The sequence below is a fragment of the Typopeltis vanoorti genome, chromosome 11, assembly GCF_054136105.1.
Source record: "Typopeltis vanoorti isolate ZY-2024b chromosome 11, IOZ_Tvanoo_1.0, whole genome shotgun sequence".
Classification (NCBI taxonomy): Eukaryota; Metazoa; Arthropoda; class Arachnida; order Uropygi; family Thelyphonidae; genus Typopeltis; species Typopeltis vanoorti.
In genome coordinates, this window is record NC_143559.1 from 44,407,319 (window position 1) to 44,427,355 (window position 20,037).

General features: G+C 35.8%; 1 protein-coding gene across 1 annotated transcript in view; it reads left to right on the top strand.

Annotated features, from left to right (window-relative positions):
- Nucleotides 1-2,463: 2,463 nt before the first annotated feature.
- Nucleotides 2,464-20,037, top strand: part of Dtd (D-aminoacyl-tRNA deacylase) — a 60,678-nt gene continuing 43,104 nt past the window's right edge. Inside the window, exons 1-2 of the mRNA XM_090400662.1 lie at nucleotides 2,464-2,642; nucleotides 15,601-15,691. Coding sequence (XP_090256788.1) covers nucleotides 2,600-2,642; nucleotides 15,601-15,691 — 134 coding nt within the window. The 5' untranslated portion in view covers nucleotides 2,464-2,599. The remainder of the gene's footprint in view (nucleotides 2,643-15,600; nucleotides 15,692-20,037) is intronic.

Consider the following 20,037-nt stretch of genomic DNA (forward strand, 5'->3'; position numbering starts at 1 on the left):
AAGAGCTCTGTCGGAAGATACAACCAAAGAAAAATATAATGCAGAAGATTATAAAACGGAAGCTGCAATTATTTGGACACATCTGTAGAATAAGTGAGGAACAGAAGATAAAGACATTTATGTTTGGTATTATGGATGGTGTAAACAGAAGAGGTAGACCATACAGAGTATGGATATACGACATAAAGGACTGGTGTGGAATGGGTGTACAGAAGCTGTGACATTGTGCACTGGACAAAGAAAGGTTAGTGAAGGAAACATCGGACACTAACGGGCAGTGAGCCCATGGCTCGTGATGATGATGATGATAATGATAAATGTAGCAATCTGTTAAATGCTTTAACAAAATCTAAATATACCACCGTGTATGCTTCCCACTTGTCAATGCATCTGTCAAATGTTATAGTAAGTAGACTGTTAAAGTTTCCTTGGGCAAACTCATGCTGTCCATCAAAGAGAATACTGTTGTCATCAACTCATGACAACAGTATTCTTTATGTTGTCATGAGTTGATGAGGATAATGAGGACTAAGAATCAGTATTCTGATTCTTAGTCCTCATTAGCCTTTCTAGCGCTTTTAATACAACTCCAGACAAATAGATTGGCATGTAATTAGAAGCTTTAGTCTTTTCACCCCCTTTTTGAAGCAAAACAATTTTGTCCTCTTTCCACTCCTTTGAAACTCTCGCAAATCTAAGACTCATATTAAAGCTGTTGTTAACTCCCTGGAACATTTCTTCAAGACACGTGGTGAAATACTATCGAGTCCTACGGCTTTATTGACATTGAGTTGGCTCAATTCCTCATACACATCCTGCTCACTCACTATTAGTGGCATCTGCTACCTTTCCACTGTTATCAAGTGCTGCATAATGTTGCATTCACGAGGATGAAATACTCTTATGAATTGTTCATTTAAGATCTCTACTATCTACTATATCCTCCTCTGATCATTTTCATAATGATTCTTTTTTTTTCCTACTGACCACGTATCGAAAAAACTCCCTATGATTCCTCGCTCTCACCTACTGGAGGAAGATTCAACATGTCATTTACAATAACACTCTCTGTTATGTACTGAATAAGGTAGTTTTGCCTCAAAAACTTATTCAATTTATTCTCTTTGCCACAGAAGCTTTCTTTTCATTCCTATCTATATTCATCATCATCATCATCATCATCCTTGCCCAAGGATACAATGGTCATTGTGTCTAATGCTTGTTTCACCATTCTTTGTCATTTCTCTCTCTCTGTCCATTGCCGGATGACTCAAATCCTGCAAACTCTTTCCACACCACTCTTTCACATCGTCTATCCACACTCACCTTGGCCGTCCCCCTTCTATTTATACTGTCCATCGCCAAACCTCAAGGTGTTGATCTATTAACTGTTAATCATTCTGCAGATATGTCCAAAAAACTTTAGTTTCCTTTGAATTATTTCCTGCATTATATTTTCTTTGCACTTAACTTTCGTTTGTTACTTTTTACACCCATCCAATTCGTAGAATCTTTTTATAAAGCTCTTTCGAAAGCCAATCTTCGTCTCACAGAGTCTTTGACCATTACTATGTCTCATAGCCATAGAGAGCTCTTGAGAATAAGCATGTTTCCAGAAGTCTCAGCTTTACGAGGAGACTCACTAATTTATTTTACATACCTAGCAATCGTCATGTTGCTGCCTAGGTACGTGTAGTTCCTAATCTCTTGTCCATTGACCTTTATTTGCTTTTTCATTCTCTTCTCTCCGAATAGCATTGTTTTTGTTTTATCGATGCTCATTATTAGTCAATATCTATTTCCTTCTTCACTTAGCTTCAGCACCCTATTCTTTTTAGTTTTTTTTTCCCTTCATCTTCTTCAATAATTACCATGTCATCTGCAAATCGCAAACTGTTTATTTTCGTATCTTGAATCGGAATTCCCCTTATATTATCCTTTATGATTCCACTTTTCTTTCTAAAAGCATGATAAAGATGCTTAGGGATACCGTGTCTCCTTGTCTTGTGCCTCTTGTTGTTCGGAACCACCTTCCTATTTCTCCACAGTTTGTCACAGCAGCCTCTGCATTGTCACTGCATCCATAATGATCGCACTCTTCTTATTAGCTAGATTGATTTGCCGATACATTTCCTTCTCACTATCCTCCAAATTACCAGGTCTATGGCAACGCTCAACTAAATATTTCATTCTGTTCACTTCCACCTCACACCATACTGCTTCAAACTACTGCCATTTTCGCTCCTTTCGTTTTTCTAAGTTATCTCCACCTTATTTTATTATAACGCCTTTGCTGCCTTTGTAGCACAAAAAACCTTGCCCAAGAGCACGACTGTTGAAAATATCTGTATGAAGATGGCTAACTAGAGGGTAACTCACAAAATATATTTTCTGAAATCGAAATTCCAAAGTAAAGAGGGCGCAATGCTTCATGAAAAGACGTCTAAGGTAGCGTGTTTCGAAGCGTGTGGAGTCTATTTACAATCACAGTTTTAGCTTATTTCGTAAATAGCCAAGCGAACATTTATTTTCAAAATATATCACTATTTGCACAAATATATTTCGTTAATTGCGATTTTTTATAGATTTTTTGATAAACATGAGAGCGGTTATTCAGAGAGTTATGAAAGCAAGCGTTACAGGTTAGTTGTGTAAATCATTTTGACTTCTGTCACAAAAACGAGAAATTGGTATTTATGTATTTTCTAGTCTTTAAACGTGAAAAGTATAGAGAAGAGACGTCTTTTGTATTCGATAGTTAGGCCATTAAATATGTTTGGTCGCTTTCTTAAAGGAATCAAGTTAGAAATAATTTGCTTGCACTGTCCTGATTCAGTTTCTGTTGCATAATATAAATGCAATGAACAGTCATGGATTAGATATGTAGTCGGCACATTAGACATTATGCGAAACATTCCGGAGCACTTTTAATAATCATTTCAATTGTAATCTAAATGAATTTAAATTGCCAATTTTAATATAATTTTATTAATCATCATTGTTTAAATATAAAAACAGGACCCCTACACAACATTTTTTAAAATATTATTTAGCACCTATTTAATAACATGCAGTTTATTTATAAATTGAAACTTTTTCATTAATTTATAAATTAAATTTTATGTTAAAGTCAGTTATCAGTTTCAGATATCCTGGAACCCCTAAATTTAGCCTTGATGTCTGCATTCTGCTCTGCTCAGTTGGTAATGAGCAGAGCAGAATGCAACTCAGCTATGGTAATATACCATAGCTCAGTTGATATAGATGAAGCCCTTTGGTCAGAAAGACCTGGGTTTGATTCCCATCCATGATGTGAGGAATCTTTATCTGGTCTCTTTAGCCAGTCTCATACAGAGGTAGAGAGTTTTTCTCACCTGGAAATTTGGGTTTATCATCCCTCAGAACAGGAAAACCAGCCCGTGAACACACACGGATCTCGAGTTTATAAAAAAAAAACAATCTCTTATTAGGAGGGCACAACCAGTCAAGGGATGGTCAAGAAAAGGGGAGAGCCCCACAGAATAAAATAAAGAAAGTTGTTAATGAACATGGTGTGTGGTTGAAAAGATGTTTTGAATCATGCCTGGGATATGAAACATTTAAGGCTTTACAACATCAGGCAAGTTAACCGATCACCATACAGAAGCAACTATGTTTTTTTTCCCTCTCAAAAGTCCAGGTTTTCATCATTCTAAGCAGGCAAACCTGCTAAAGGAATATGTACATTTATAGTATCTTATTATATCTGGCCCCTCCATCCTATTTGCAATATTACAGACCTAAAGTGATAATAGTATTTTATTTGACCATTCCAATTTTTTGTTTACATTTTACTACAAATTCCCAGTAAAACTGGATGTTTTATTTATTATTTTTTTTTTTATCACTCCCACACATGAGAAGTCTCAAGACCTATAACACTACAGTGCCATTTGCAGACAAATGATTAAATAGAGCAAAGGAATTTGTTAATGTTTCTTGAAGAGATGGAGGTTGTATGCATTGGGACAAACAGTATGGGGAGACCTTTCCATAGGGCAGAGATATGGAATATCAGTTTAATGGGGCAGCTTCCATGGAAATATTGATAGCAAAGATATAGTGCAGAAATAGAAAGCCCGTGGAGGGAGTCATGAGTGAAGGGTCATTATTAGGCAAATATTTCTCTTCTGGATTTTTGCATTCCGAAGGGAGGAGAATTGGGCCACTACCCAATATGTGAGAGCACTCTAAGATTGGACAGATTTGGGATTTATCATGTGTTTAGAGTTCAGCAAAAGAGAAGTAATCTTTAGAATAGAAAAGAATACCAAGTTTTTTTGAGGCTGAAGAGACTATGGATATGATATGTTTGGATAGGCTAGATGTAAAAGTCCAAGAAGAGAAGACCGATCCTTGTTGGTATATGGTGTTTTATCAGAAAATGAGGGGAAATTAGTCTTTCTTATGGGTATTAATGCAGGTTTGTGTTTTCTACTTCTCCTTCTCTTCCATCCTCAAGATGGGTCAAATCCATAATGGATAAGAGCCTTCCATCATTCTCTGTCCAGGCTCTTTCATATTCCAAAAGCTTTGAAAGTCCAGTGCACTTCTAAGGACTTTATGCTTTGTTAATCTTGGCTTGCCCTGGATCTTGTACCTTTCATAGTGTCCTCATATACTAGGTGAGGAAGGCTGTCTGGTTCCATTTGCACAATATGAAGAAACCAATGGAGTTGATGCTTTTTAACTATGTTGAGAATTGTTGGGTTAGGGATATTCAAATCTTGTAGTACTTGTGCATTAGTCTTATGTTCTGTCCAATGATTTCTGTTAATTTTCCTGAAGCATTTCTTTTCAAAAGCCAACAGTTTCCTCTCTGCTTTTTTTTTAAAATCTGGGTTTCTGCCCTGTAGAGAGTTGTTGGTAGTATTATATTTTTATATAATTTTATTTTTAGAGTTGTAGGAAGTTTATTCACCATTGACCATTCTGTGGAGGGTCTGTGTTTAATTTTTTCTCTGTCATTTAAATTTGAAATCCGGTATCTTCCTACATAATTAGAACCACTAACTTGTTTTATTGTTTCCTTTTAAAGTATGATCAGGTGTCTTCCAATATTCGTTATATATATATATATATATATTATTTTTTTTTCTTCAGGTGTCTTCCAATTTTCATTATCCATGTTTTACTTGAATTTATAATCATATTATAATTTCTGCAGGTTTTTTGCAAGTTGGTATTGGAGATTTGACTTGTTTTGTGAATGAAGTGGAGGTGAATAGTCTATTACAAAACCTCAATGTCAGTACATCTGTGGAATTGGATAGTATACCAGCTCATGTCGTACGTGAAGCGGCTAAAGAATTGTCAGTGCCCTTGAACCATTTTGTTTAATTTGAGTCTTGGGTCTGGATTAGTCCCAAGGGAGTGGAAAGAGGAGAAAATAGTTCCACTGCATAAAGGAGGTTCCAAGACCACTGTTGTAAATTACCGAAAGATCAGCAATCGTTGTCAAGGTCTTGGAGAAAATAGTCAAGAGGAAAATACAGGATAGGATAGATGAAAATGGGATACTGTATGGCGGACAGCATGGTTTTGTGAAGGGTAGATCATGCCTCAGTAACTTGCTCACGTTTTATAACACAGTGATGGTTAAACTGGATAAGGGTAATGGGTTTACAGTGATTCTACTGGACTTTGACAGGATACCACATGGAATTCTAATCAGTAAACTGCAGCTTATGGGGATGGATATAGGGTTGGTGAGATGGATAGGAAGTTGGTTAATGGAGAGATATCAGAGAGTGGTTTATTCAGGAGTAGAGTCCAAAAGATGGCCTGTGACTAGTGGTGTGCCACAGGATTCTGTTCTTGGACCATTAATGTTCAATTTGTTCATTAACGATATAGGAAAGAATCTGAGAGGAACTGTTCATTTGTTTGCTGATGATGCAAAGTTGGGTAGAACAATAGTTGAGTGCACAGGATGTCAAAATTTTGCAGGATGATTTGGATAGTTTGGATGACTGGGCTAAAGAGAATGGATATCAATTTAATGTGGCTAAATGTAAAGTTATGCATTTTTGGGTGAAAAGATCAGCAACAGTATATCACATTGGTGGAACTGTACTCCAGGAGATTGACAAGGCAAGGGATTTGGGAGTGTTGGTGGATAGGGAGTTGAAGTTTAGGGGGCACATCGCAAAAGTGGCTAAATCATCATCATCATCAAATTCCTGCCATGTACCCTCAAGGGGGTGTACAGGATATGATAGTACTACATGAAAAATATACATCATTACTAACTTCCTATCTACAATTTTCCTCCAAATTAGTCTGTTACTTGTCAAGACTCCAACATTACCAGATCTTATATTTCTATCGTCTAAGGCACTTTGTACTGTATCAATCCACCTATATCTTGGTCTTCCTCTGGGTCGTTTTCCTGCCAACTTGGCAGAGAACATTTGTTTGCTAATCTTTCCTCACCCATTCTGTTTAAGTGACCTTACCACCTGAGATTAGCTCTGCTAACGCATTCCTGGATGCTGACAATGTCAAGTTCTTTCCTAATATTCTCGTTTTTAATATGATATTGCCATTGATGCCATCTGGTCACACCTCTAATCTTTCTCAGGACTCTCATATCTGCGGTCTCTAGTCTTTGGTCAAGTTTTTTACTTCTGACCCAGCTCTCAGATGCATAAGTTAAAACTGGTTTGAACACTGTCTTGTATACAGCTAATTTAGTGTTCTGACTAAATTCTCTCTTATTCCATATGAATTTATTCAATTGACTTCCTACCATAATAGCTTCGTTGATTCTGTTGTCTATTTCCATATTTAATTTACCATCTTCACTAAAAAATCGTGCCTAAGTAGCTGAAATGTTTTACTTGTTCCACAGGTTCTCCATTCACAATACAGTTGACATTTTCAATGATTCTGCCTATTTTCATTGTCTTTGTCTTTTTATTGCTGACCTTCATACCATATCTATTACAACAGTTATTCAATTTAGTCAGAGAATCTTGCAGACTTGTAGCGGATTTATTTAGAAGTATAACATCATCCGCATAAAGCAAAGAGCTGACATTAACATCTCCAATTTTGATATCATGTTTAATACCACTTTCCTTCATAATGTGATCCATATAGACAATGAATAACAGAGGGGATAATGTACATCCTTGTCTCACACCAATTTTAACATTAAACCATCTTCCTGTACTTCCTTCAATTCTAACTGCTGATTTACAACTCAAATAAAGACTGAGTATTGCTTGATATAATGTCCCATTGACACCATATAACTGTAGCGTATTGAATAGCTTCTCTCTTGGCACCTTGTCATATGCCTTTTCCAAATCGACAAAACTTAAATACAGATCTTTGTTATATTCCCATGATTTCTCGACTTTTTGTCGTAAAGTGAAGATCTGATCCTGACAGCCTCTATTTGGCCTGAATCCAGCTTGTTCTTCACCCAACTTTTCTTCCACAATTCTTCTCAACCGTTTCTCAAGTATACTTGCATAGATCTTGCCAGGAACACTTAATAGGGAAATACCTCTGTAATTCTCACATTCAGTTTTATTTCCCTTTTTATATATGGGTACTATGAGAGCTCTACTCCAATCATCGGGAATTCGTCCCTCTGTCCAGGCTTTCTGAACTATGCAGTGCAGCCACTGTAAGACTTTTATACCACCATACTTCATCATTTCTGGTCGAATATCATCTACTCCTGCTGCCTTTCCACATTTCAAGCCTTTGATGGCTTTTTCTACTTCAAGTATGGATATGTATTCCTGACTGCATGCCTGGTCAGTGTCTTTTACCACTGTGCTGTCATCACTGCTTGTTTCATTTAGCAGTTTTTCAAAGTAATTACTCCATACTTCAAGGATATCGTTTTCTTCCATTTTCATGTCACCTTTATCATCTCTAACTCCTTTTACAGCACTCTTTCCTCCATTCCTAAGCTTCTTCAACAGCCTCCAGAATATTTTGCCACCTTCTTGATATTTATTTTCTATGTTCTTGCCAAAGTCCTCCCATGACTTTTGTTTAACTTGTTTTACACAGTGTTTCGCTTTCTTACATTTGTCTCTGTATTCTCTAAGAGCACAAGCTGACTTATTTGCCAGGAACTTTTGATATGCTTTCTTCTTTTCCTTCATTGCCTCTTTAACTTCCTGTGTCCACCATGGAGTTCTAATTTTTCTATCCTTGCAGACAACTTCACTACATGCCTCTCTAGCTGAATCAATGAGGGTTTTCTTCAAGGCTTTCCACTGAATCTCCAAGGTTTGGTTCCTGTTCTCAAACTCTTTCATTTTTCCTTCAATAATCTTTGTGTATTTTAGTCTACAGTTCACATCTGAGAGCTGCTCAACTTTTATTCGCTTTAAAACTTTCTTACATGTCATTCTTTTCAATATGAAATTCAATTTTATCCTGCTCAAGACTAAATAGTGATCATTTCAAATCCTCTGTACACTCCGGTGTGCTGCACCAGGGAGAAAACATCACTATCAACAATAAACATAGTCAATGAGATTTTTCTTATTCCTTGCCTCTTCTCTCCATGTGAATTTGTGTACATTTTTCTGTTGGAACATGGTGTTAGTAATAACTAGTCCATGTCCTGAGCAGAAATCCAACAGGTATAGTTCGTCCACCGTTTGTAGGTCCCTGCTTCGCGTCTTTCCAAGAATAGTCGATTCATGCTGAAGAGGAGAAAGAAAAAAGACGTCCGAATTGGTCGCCAACACGCGAAATCACGTGCTTTATAGGTGAAATTTTCCAACTGTTATACAAGCAACATAGTTAACTATAATAATCATAAAAGAGAAGTTAATTTTCTGACCAGTAATAATAAACAACTCATCCCACAATACGGACTGATTACCCTATTATCGGAATGGAATCTGCTTTTTCTGAGATGCACAGAAGTGTCGAAGGATTTCTAATCAGAGGGCGAACTATATTTGCCATTATTATTAGCTTTGCTCTTTTCTCCAAATTTTCCCAAAACATTTTTGTATGTATGACAATCACTTTCTACTCTGCTATTTATATCCCCAACAAGGACCAACTTTTCCTTTTTCATTGTGTCAGTAGCCTTCTCTAGAGCCTCAAAATATTCCTCCACTTCTACCTTAGTAGAACCTTCTGTGGGACCATAGGCACAAATAAGTCTCATTGTTCAGTTCCCTATTCTCATATTTGCCCAAATCACTCTACTTGACACTGCATGCCATTCAAGAAGATGAGCCTCGTATTTTGTGTTGAATACTATGGCTACTCCTTCTTTTCCTTGATTGTTATTGCCTGAATATAACATTTCGTAATTATTACTCAGAAAGATCTCACCAGTTTTTGTCTTTTTTGTTTCAGTCACCACTATTATGTTGATCTGGTACTTATCTAATTCCTTCACTAGCTCCATTTCTTTGTCATTCAGGCTTCTTTTAAGTTGATAGTACCAATCTTTAACTCTGGTGATGTTGAGTTGGGGTGTGTTTTCAGATTTGTTCCAGTAACTGACTTTTCGCTCTTTGCCCTGGTTCCCTGACAAAAGCAACGTTGGCCTTGTTTAACTGGCGACACCCCAGCCGGCATGAAATACCATCATTTCATGATATATCACCAATGATGGTATAACATTGTCATGTTATACCATCATTTTGTATTTTGGTTTAACCAATAAGAATACAAATTGGTCGGCTAAATCCCAAATTTCCAGTCTATCCTCGTTCGTTCAGTATCCAGGTAGATACCCAACAGGGTGCACCACGAGAAGGTGAGGATTGGACATTAGGTCAGAAGCCCTGGTGCCCAGATATGGGTGCCAGGGTTTCTTATGGATGGGGAGGTGGTGGAGAGGATCCAGAGACGAGTGACCAAGATGATAGCAGGTCTATGGAATGAACCTTATGAGAACAGGTTGAAGATTTGTGGGTTGCAGAAATTGGTTGATAGGCAGAATAGGGGTTTTTTGATTGAGACATTCAGATTACTGAAGGGTTTCTATAAGATTAATTCAGAAGATATTTTTGAGAATAGGAATGGCTGGTGGGAGGACTAGGGGCCATACATGGAAGCTGGGCAAGAGCGTTGTTAGCAGTGGTGTTAGAGCTAGGTTTTTTACTTGGAGAGTGGTGAATGAGTGGAATAAACTGTTGTGGATGCCATGACTGTAAATGAGTTCAAGGCGAGGTATAGTAGATATTGTGTGAATGTCGAATAGTTGTTCTTGACATGATGTTGGGGCCTCCCTTGATGAGTCTATGGACTCCTTGGAGTTGCCCGTAATAATAATAATTACTACATCATTTGCATATATGATGTGTGATTGCTCCCTCTTGCCATTTACTCCTTTTGTTGAGGACAGTGCTTCTTTAATGAGTTCTTGGATGAAAATGTTAAAAAGGCATGGGGAGAGTAGGCATCCTTGCATAACTCTGTATTTGATTTCAGGTTTCTTAGTTGTGGTATGCTTATATTGAACTACTGCACTTGTATTCTGATAGTAGTTTGAAATAAATCTTAATATTTCAAAGTCTATGTTTTACTTTGTTAATATTTGAATAAGTTTTCCTTTATTTACAGAACCAAATGCATGTTTAAAATCCACAAAACAGCAATAAAGGTCTCTCCCCCTGTTCCATGTGATTTCAGCTAGACTGTGAAGAGTAAAGACATGGTTAATTGTTGACCTGTTTTTTTTTCTAAAGCCAGCTTGTACTCTTTTATTAGCTGTTTGTAAATGTTATTTAAATGATTCTGTATTATTTTTACAAAGATTTTGTAAGAGTGGCAAAGAAGAATAATTGGTCTATAATTGTTACATTTTTGAACATCACATTTTTTATGTGTAGACAAGATTTTGCCTATTTTCTAATCATTTGGGTTTGTTTTAATGGCATTAAAATTTACTAAAATGTATTAGAATGCCTAGAAGATATGCATTTAAGGCATTTGCCATAGAAGATCCTGAAACCTTATTCTTCATGGTTTTGTGAAGGATGACATCTTCAAAACTAAAAATAGGATTTGATGTTAGTGAGAGAAGATCACTGATGTATTATTATTATACAGGTATCTCCATGGAGTCAGAAGACTTATCATAGTAAATCTATTATTCACATGCACTAGCCATTATTCATACAATACCGTTCATACCTCTCCTTAAAGTCATTTACTGATGAAGCACTCACAACCACTTCCAGCAACCCATTCACCAACCTCTAAGCAAAAAATCTAGTCTTAACAGCCTTGCTGACCATGCTATTACTCAACTTCCACTGGTGTCCCTTTATTGCCATGTACTGAAAAAAACCTTCAGTGGCAATCCTATAAAAAAACCCTTTACTAACTTGAATGCTTTTATTTTTGCCTGTCAGCTAATTTTTGAAGTCCACAGACCATCAATCTATTCTCATAGGGAGCATTCCATAGACCTGCCACAATCTTTGTCATTCATCTCTGGATCCTCTCCACCATTTCTTCATCCCCATGGAATCCAGCAGTCCAGATCGGTGCACAGTAGCCCTGATGTGGCCTTATTAAAACCTTATTTTAATATTCAACAACCATGTAATCTGATATGCTGATTTTGCTACTTTTGCAATATGCCCTCTAAACTTAATTTCCGATCCACAATTACCCCCAAGTTCTTGGCTACATCACTTTCTTGCAGTTTAGCGCCATTAATATAATATACAGCTTGTGATCTCTTCTTCCCAAAGTACAAAGTACCTTACACTTGGCCACATTAAACTAGCAGCCATTTATCTTTTCCCATACTGCTGGTCTATTAAATCTACATGCACAATCTCTGCATCACTTTCATTTACTTCACCTTCATTCATTAACAGGCCATGCTAGGCCTAAATCATTGATATGCATGATGATGACCTTCATTTACTATTGCTCTTCCTAGTTTTTCATCATCAGCAAACAGCTAAATATTTTCTATTATATCAGTTCTTATATTACTGATGTTCAAATTAAACAACATAGGACCAAGTACTAAGCCAAGTTGTATTCATCCATAAATCACTTTTTGATATCTGCCTATCAGCTACCCTGTAATCCAAATCACCAGATTTGTATCCATCCCCATTTATTCCATTTTATGCAATTACATTCTGTGTGGGATCTTGTCAAATGCTTTTGCAAAGTCTAGCAGTATCACTGAGTAGCCTTTTCCCTACTGGGAAATGGCTACCCAAAAATAACAGAAAAATCAGGATAATTTCATCTGGATAAAGCAAAGATCTGAGATTAACATCTGAAATTTTGATATCAGGCCTAATGCCACTTTTTTTCATAATGTTATCCATACTGATGATGAATAACAGTGGTGATAGTGCCCACACCCTTGTCTCCCACTTGATTTTACATCAGATCATCTTCCTTCTTCATTCTAACTGCTGATTTATAGCTCACATCTAGCATAGACTTTGGCATGTTCACTATAGCATGTTGAATTGCATTTTGCTTAGTACCTTGTCATATGCCTTTTTCATCTACAAAATTTAAATACAGATTTTTGCTATATTCCCACAATTTCTCATTTGTTTATCTTAAAGTGAAAATCTGATCCTAACAACCTCTATTTGGCCTGACTAGCTTGTTTTCCAAGTTTCTCTTTCACAGTTTTTCTTTGCCTCTTCGCAGTATACGTCTATAAATCTTATTTGGAACACTCAGAAGAGAAATTTCTCTAATTCTCATATTCAGTTTTATTTCCCTTTTTATAGATAGTACTATGAGAATTTCAGAAATCCAGGAATTTCACGAGTCATGCATAATTGTTATTGATGTCCATAAATCTATTACAGCATTCAATTTTTGGATTCACATTTAAATATGTAAAGCTAAGATTATTTTCCTAATAGAGGAAGATATTGTAAATCAAGCTTGTTAATTCATGTAAATGTTTTCTTTCAGACTTAAGGAGCTTTGTTCAAGATCTGTGTTTGAGCCATTATCATAGTGCTGCATGTTGGAAGTCATTCTAGTTTAATAAAATTTTAGTTCAATAAAACAATATGAATCTAGTGTTTGATTTTTTTTAATTACTGCAGTATTCTACAGGAAGGTTGTCTTTATCCGTTATAATATTTTTTATGACTTGTTTTATTTCTGAAGTAGAATCAAGCTGCCTTCTGTGATATACTCATGTTTGATTTGTACTTAGTCTTAATGCACTTAAGACAAAGCAAAATTAAACTATAAGTTTAATCATTGTATACTTTTTTATACAATGATTAAACTTATAGTTTAATTTTGTACTTAATCTTAAGTGCATTATTCTGATATTTGAATAGTTTGTTATTAATCATTGAATAATCTCCCCTCTCCAGTATTTGAAAATGTCTTTAGCCGGGAGATAATTATCATCGTCTTGTATGAGATCACCTTTGTGCTTCTTACAGTCCTGAGGTTGACTTGGAAAACTACTGTGCTTGGCTAGTATAGTAGGGTTCCTGGATAATTTTCATCTACATATAGTGGGTGTGGATGTACACATACAAAGTTGTTTAATTAATAACTTTCATTGTTTGTACATAAAGAAAGGCTTAGGTGTTGTATTGTTATTCATAATAATGCTTAGTGGTATAACCCACACCAAGAGCAAAAAAATACATTTATTAAACTTACTAATCTTTTGCTCATTTTCACCAGACTCCTCTACAGATTATATTGGAATCCTCCAAAATCCCAAAAGAAAAAAGTTTACAAATTATTAAAAAAAAAAAAAAAAAAAAAAAAAAAGTTACCTCCAGGCCTAAAGAAATTACCAAAAAACTTAAACCTTATCATGTCAAACCACCTTGGATATATTAGGCCCTAAAATTCATAAATCAAATACCCTCTACATCCAGTACTAGGTTAGCATAGACAGCTCCACTTACGAACTAACTAAACATTTATTCAAATCACCTTCCTTCCTTACAGGCAACTGTCCCTTGTCTATTAAAAATTCTTTCTATTTTAAAACATTAATAGAAAATTTAACTCTGACTGATTCTGACATCATGGTCAGTTTTGATATCACCTCACTTTTGACTAATATACCTTTTACAGAGATCCTTGACCTTATTAAGCAATCTCCCCCCAACATAATTGAATTATTCAGATCCATCTAATATGTAGGCCATTTCCTGTGGAAAGGACAATATACATACAGCTAGATGGGACTGTTATGGATTCCCCCCCCCCCTAACAGACTTCTATATGTAGCATTTTGAAAACCAAGCACTCAACACAGCCACACTAAGACCAGCAGTTTATCTTGCTATGTTGATGTGTTTGCTGTTTGGCCTCATGATCCAGACACATTAGATACATTTTTTGGTACATCTTAACAGCCAACATCGTAAAATAAACTTCACTATAAGTAATAATAGTGTCCCCTTTTTAGCTGCACTAGTGACATGATTTCCTAATGGCTCATTATCTTTCTTCATCTACAGAAAACCCACTCATAGTAGGTAGTTTACATAAACAGTTGCACTACTACCTTTCCCAATAGTATGACATCCTCAAAACTCTTACTCATCAAGCCAGGGCTATTTGTTCAAATGATATAGCTCTTGAAACTGATCTCAGGGACAGCAGCTATTTTTGCAACACCTTTTTAACCAATGGCTACAGCCCATATAAAATAGATGAAATAATACATGCATCCCCCTTTCCCATCCCTCTTACACCCAATACACATGTCTCTGCAAATACCATACTATCAAAATTTTCATTCAGCTAGCTACTTTCATATGTTCTAAAGATTGATTATATCCTCCTCAACATCTGGGAGTGCATAAAGTTCCTTGTGCTTGCAGTTTTGCCTACTTTGGACAGACTGGTAGATTTTTATGTTCTAGCAGATAACATATGCCTGGAACAACATAAAAATTACATCCAAGATCATCTGTATGGTACGTTAGTAGACCATTCTTTGCATGCTCTTTCACATAGGATCAGATGGAGAAAAACATCTATATTACATAGAAATCATTACGGGTCTGAGAGGCTATTCTTACAATCAGCATTAGCCATAAAGCACTCTCCCAACCTCAACAAGTATGGTTGCATTAATTTACCAAAGATTCTTGGAGACTATCATTTTAAGGCCTAATAGTTGGACTTCTCCAAAGTAACTTTGTAGTTATCCGGCCCATAGAAGGCACCATGTAACGACATTATGTTTCATTTACAATTTAAATTGTGACTTCAATTGCTTAGTTTAGTGCTGTGTGCCTGTCAAAGTTATCATTGTGCTCTGATGATGCCAATAACTGCCGAAATTTTAGTCAGTTTAATAAATGTATTTATTCCCTTTTCATTATTTATATTTATAGACATGAGAGTTGACAACATTCAGTGATAGGAAAATGTTGAAAAAATGTTAATTTTAAATTTAACCTGTTTAAATTCAATAAGTGCAAACCTCTCAACTTGATTTTACTATCAGATTTGCACCACAGTTAGTTTATAGCAGCATGGAGTAAATATCATTTGCTGGTTATTAATGAGTACTGTTATTGCATTAGTTTGCTTCTTGTATTCTTTTTTAAGTATGAATGTTATTTATTTTAGTGGATGATGAAGTTATCAGTTCTATAGGAAGAGGAATCTGTGTTCTCATAGGAATATCTCATAATGATACTAAGAAAGATATTGAATATATGTAAGTGACTTTGCAGTTTTAGATTTTTATGTCACTGTTTTAATTATTTGGATTCAAAATTATTTACATATTTAGAATTGCGAAGTGAAATTTTGAAGTAAGTTGTGTGGTGAGCTGTGCAGAATTTGAATTATCAGGCATTTTCCTGTAATGTAGAATAAGTTTATACAGGAAGTTTCTGTTAATTTTTTCCAACCACTCTAAATTCTCATCTCTTAATATATAAGATCTTCATAGAATTCATCAATCTCATTACATGAGTTTATAATTATGCATTTTATCCTCTCTTATCCTTCTTCCTCAATCTCATATGCATTTTCTACTCATCTACCACTTTTCATGTAATGGTTCCACTCCTTAATCTTTACATCCAGCACATTTGACTTGATTCAGTAGTGTTGCTTTGAAAGAATAGTATTGAGTGTGCCGGCTTGAAATCCACCACCTGTGAAGTTGGGAAACAGTTGAGTAGATAATGTACCACCAGATTTAGATATTTCATTTGGTTACAAAGTAAATTATACTTGTCAAGGAATTGTATTCTTTAATCTTTTACCACAGTGTGAGCACACAAAGTTTGCACATGAAGTATCTCCATAACTACACGACTTGTATATAGAGGAATACTAAGGCAGTTGATTTGATGTTAACAGCTCTATATACAAGTAGTATAGCCATGAAAGTATTTCACATAAATTTGGTTTGCTTATGCTTGGATAAAGGATTAAACAAGAATACAATTCTTGGCAAGTATAATTTACCAAGTATAAGCTACTTGGCTACTACTCCACTTATATACTATGCTACTTGTATATAGAGGGAACAGTTTCTATCATACTTTCCAAGAATTAGCAAGTATAATAAGGAAACTAAAGTATACTGACTGTAGTTATTGAAATTTTAAATGAAAGTACAATCATACAAAAAATGTCCTCCTATATTTTATTTATAGAAATTCAATGTGACAATTCTTTAATACATAAATATAAATTCGTTTTGAAATAAACATTTTTAGTTTACTTCAAAATGAAGTTACGGGGAATGATGTTTCTATAATTTTGATGTCCCTCCATATTTTTTTTTATCTTTCTGTGTTATAGCAGACACATGATATCATGACATTTTTCAATAAGTCAACATTTTTACAATTTTTGAGACAGGAGTTTAACTGCAACAGGCTATCATGATCTTGGTTTTCGTTTGTAACTCCCATTTTGCTTAAATGATATATTAATTTAGATTAGTTCTGTATGCACATTCTTTAATACTAACATGTCAAGTTTCTTTCCAGTATCTTAATTTTTAATTGGCCCCCAATAAGCAAAGTGATGAATTTCATCACTTTGCTTATTGGGGGCCTGAACTGTCTTGAAATAGATCTCCAGAGTAAGGTTTCTGGACCAGGAAAAAAAAAAATTACAGATATATATATATAATCTCATCTTCCTTTTCCCTCTTTTACCTTGCGGTGTCGAGGGTTTATTAATCACCCAACCTCAGCCGTTCACCCGATAAGGTGGTCAGCCCTATGCCCCGGTATATCTTATGTCCTTAGTGGTGTTGAGTTCTCAAGACCAGTTTGTCTGCTTTGCAGGATGAAAAACCCCAGATAAACTGGGAAGAAAACCCTACTCTCCATGCCCAAGACCGGCTAACTTGACTATGGCTGAGAAAGATCCTTAAGCTCCTCGCGTCAGCGATGGGATTTAAACCCAGGACACTCCTTTCCCAGGCATATGGTTGTGAGGCATATAGCCACTCGGCTAACCGTGCAGACTCATAATATAATATATATATATATATATATAATATATATTATATTATTATATAGATATATATAAAGAATATGTGTTTGTTTTGTAGATCTAGAAAACGGCATATGATATATATAAAGAATATGTGTTTGTTTTGTAGATCTAGAAAACGGCATATGATAAAGTACCTAGAGAAAAGCTGTTTTTAAATGCTACGATTATGTGGTGTAATACGCTGTATATTAAATTACGATATGGAGCCTTTCCTCGCCAAGTTAACTCTACTTTCTCAAGTTTGGCCAATTTCCACCAAAGAGATTCTGTTGCTGTTGGCAAGCAATCCTGCTAGCAGCAGAGACCTTCCTAGTTGGCCAGTGAATCACCATCACCTTGCTTATTGGGGTCCTGAACTATGTGATGCTATATTTTGTCCCTAGCATAATCATTTGGTCTTCTGTTTTTCCCTCCCAATCTTCTAACCATGCATTATGAATGATACCCTTCAAGAGTCTGTCAAATATATCATGGATATCAAGAGCTTACCCTCTCCATTTTCGAGGGCACGGTAAAGCAGTTTGCAACTGTCTGCTACATAGCATATAAGACAACCAGGATAATGCATTCTAATGGCTTCTCAGTCAGCTGGCACATAATTTTGCTGCCATCTATGTTTTGTCCCCAACATAATCATTTGGTTATTGCCAAATTGTGCTTGGATGGAGGCCATATAGTTGTGTGCTGGGGAGCACTGTCAGGACCATGTTATAGCATGGAGAGTGTCACTGCAGATAAGATAAAAACAAACCTCCCTCAAAAATTCAGAAAAAAATTTCAAAGCTCATAAAACCCTACAAAAATCTTTTCCACAGTATCTTCACCAACATTCATGGCATAAACACCAGCTTACATGATGTGTGCCACCATCTACATACATTCAAACTTCATTTCCTGCACTTTTACTGAATCCCAAATTGCTGTCACAACAACCACTTCAATCTTAACTTTCCAAATTATACTTTACTTAATTCTTTCTGCCACAAGGATTGTGCTTTTGTGCAGTTAGATATTCCTTGCCAGATTATGCCTAATCTTGGATCTTCTCTTTTTAGCTTCTGTGGTTTAAGATTCCTGTTTTCATTATGTATCATTCATCTGCTGTCTCTACCAATTCTAGTTCTGAAAATCATATCCTTCTAGATTCCTATTCTTGAAGTTTGATTTCCCAAAATTCTAATAGTAAAGTCATCTTCTTTGGTCACTTCAGTGTCCACGACTCCAACTGGCTTTGTTTGTTTATTTGTTTTTCCACAAACCAAATGAGAAGAGATGTTAAGCTATTTCCTATAATCAGTGACCTAAAGGAAATTATTCAACTACCAACTAGAATACCTGACAGTCTTTTCCACTCACCCAACAAACTAGATCTTTTCTTAAGCATATCTCCTTCTAGGTACACTGTTGAGGTGACTTCTCCTGTTGGGAATTCAGATCATAAAATCATAAAAATGGAATGTCCTCCTCTGTCATTCCTGCTTTGTATTCTTTGGCACTACTACAACACTTCCAAATAGAAAGACCTCTAAGACTTCTCCTTTGCACTGTCTGACCATTGTTTCCATGCTCACACATTCCTGAATGTCAACAGTGTCAGTTTCCTTCCTAATATCCTCATTCTTAATATTCTTCTGCCAATGATCCCATATGGAACTCTCACATCTGTGGTCTCTAGTCTTTGATCAGCTGTTTTACTTCTAACCCCGCTTTGAAATTCTTAAGTTAAAATTGGTGCTAAAAATGTCTTAAAAATTTCTTAATTTGATCCTCCACTATATTATCTTTGTCTATTCTGGTTTTTCCATCTTTACTAAAAATTATGCTAAATAGTTGAATTATTTTACTTGTTCTATTGGTTCCCCATTGCATCTGATGTTTTTAATGTTCTTGCCTATTTTCATTGTCTTTTGATTGCTGGTATTCATGCAAAATTTGTTACAAAAAATGAGTTAAGGATTTATTTATTATTATTATACATAGAGTCTGAAGGTTTATCACTGGAAACCTGATTTATCCACATAGTTTGTCATACTTCTCTATGAACTCATTAATGGAGAGGTATTCTAATTCTAAAGTGCTAACAAGTGACTCAGGCAACCCATTCTGTTCATTCACAACTCTCTAAGCAAAAAAATCTAGTCCTCACACTCCTACTTAACCACATCTTTACTCAACTTCCAGGGATGACCCTTTGTTCTGGTCTCTATAGCCAAGTGCTGAAACATTCCCCCTGCATTTATCCTATAAAACTCTGTTTCTATGATCCCCTCTTTTCTCCTATCAACCAACTTCTGCAATCCACATGCCCTCAATCTATCTTCATAGGGAACATTCCACAAGCCACTCACCATCTTGGTCGCTCACCTCTGAATCCTCTCCACCACTTCTCATCCCCAAAAAACCCAAGAGACCAGACCTAAGCACAGTAATCCAGAGGTGGATTACTCCCACCCATGAAAGGTTAGTTGTAAACCTGTAGCATTGGGGCTAATCACTTTTAATTAGGGTAATTCATGTAAATACTAAATCTATGCTATG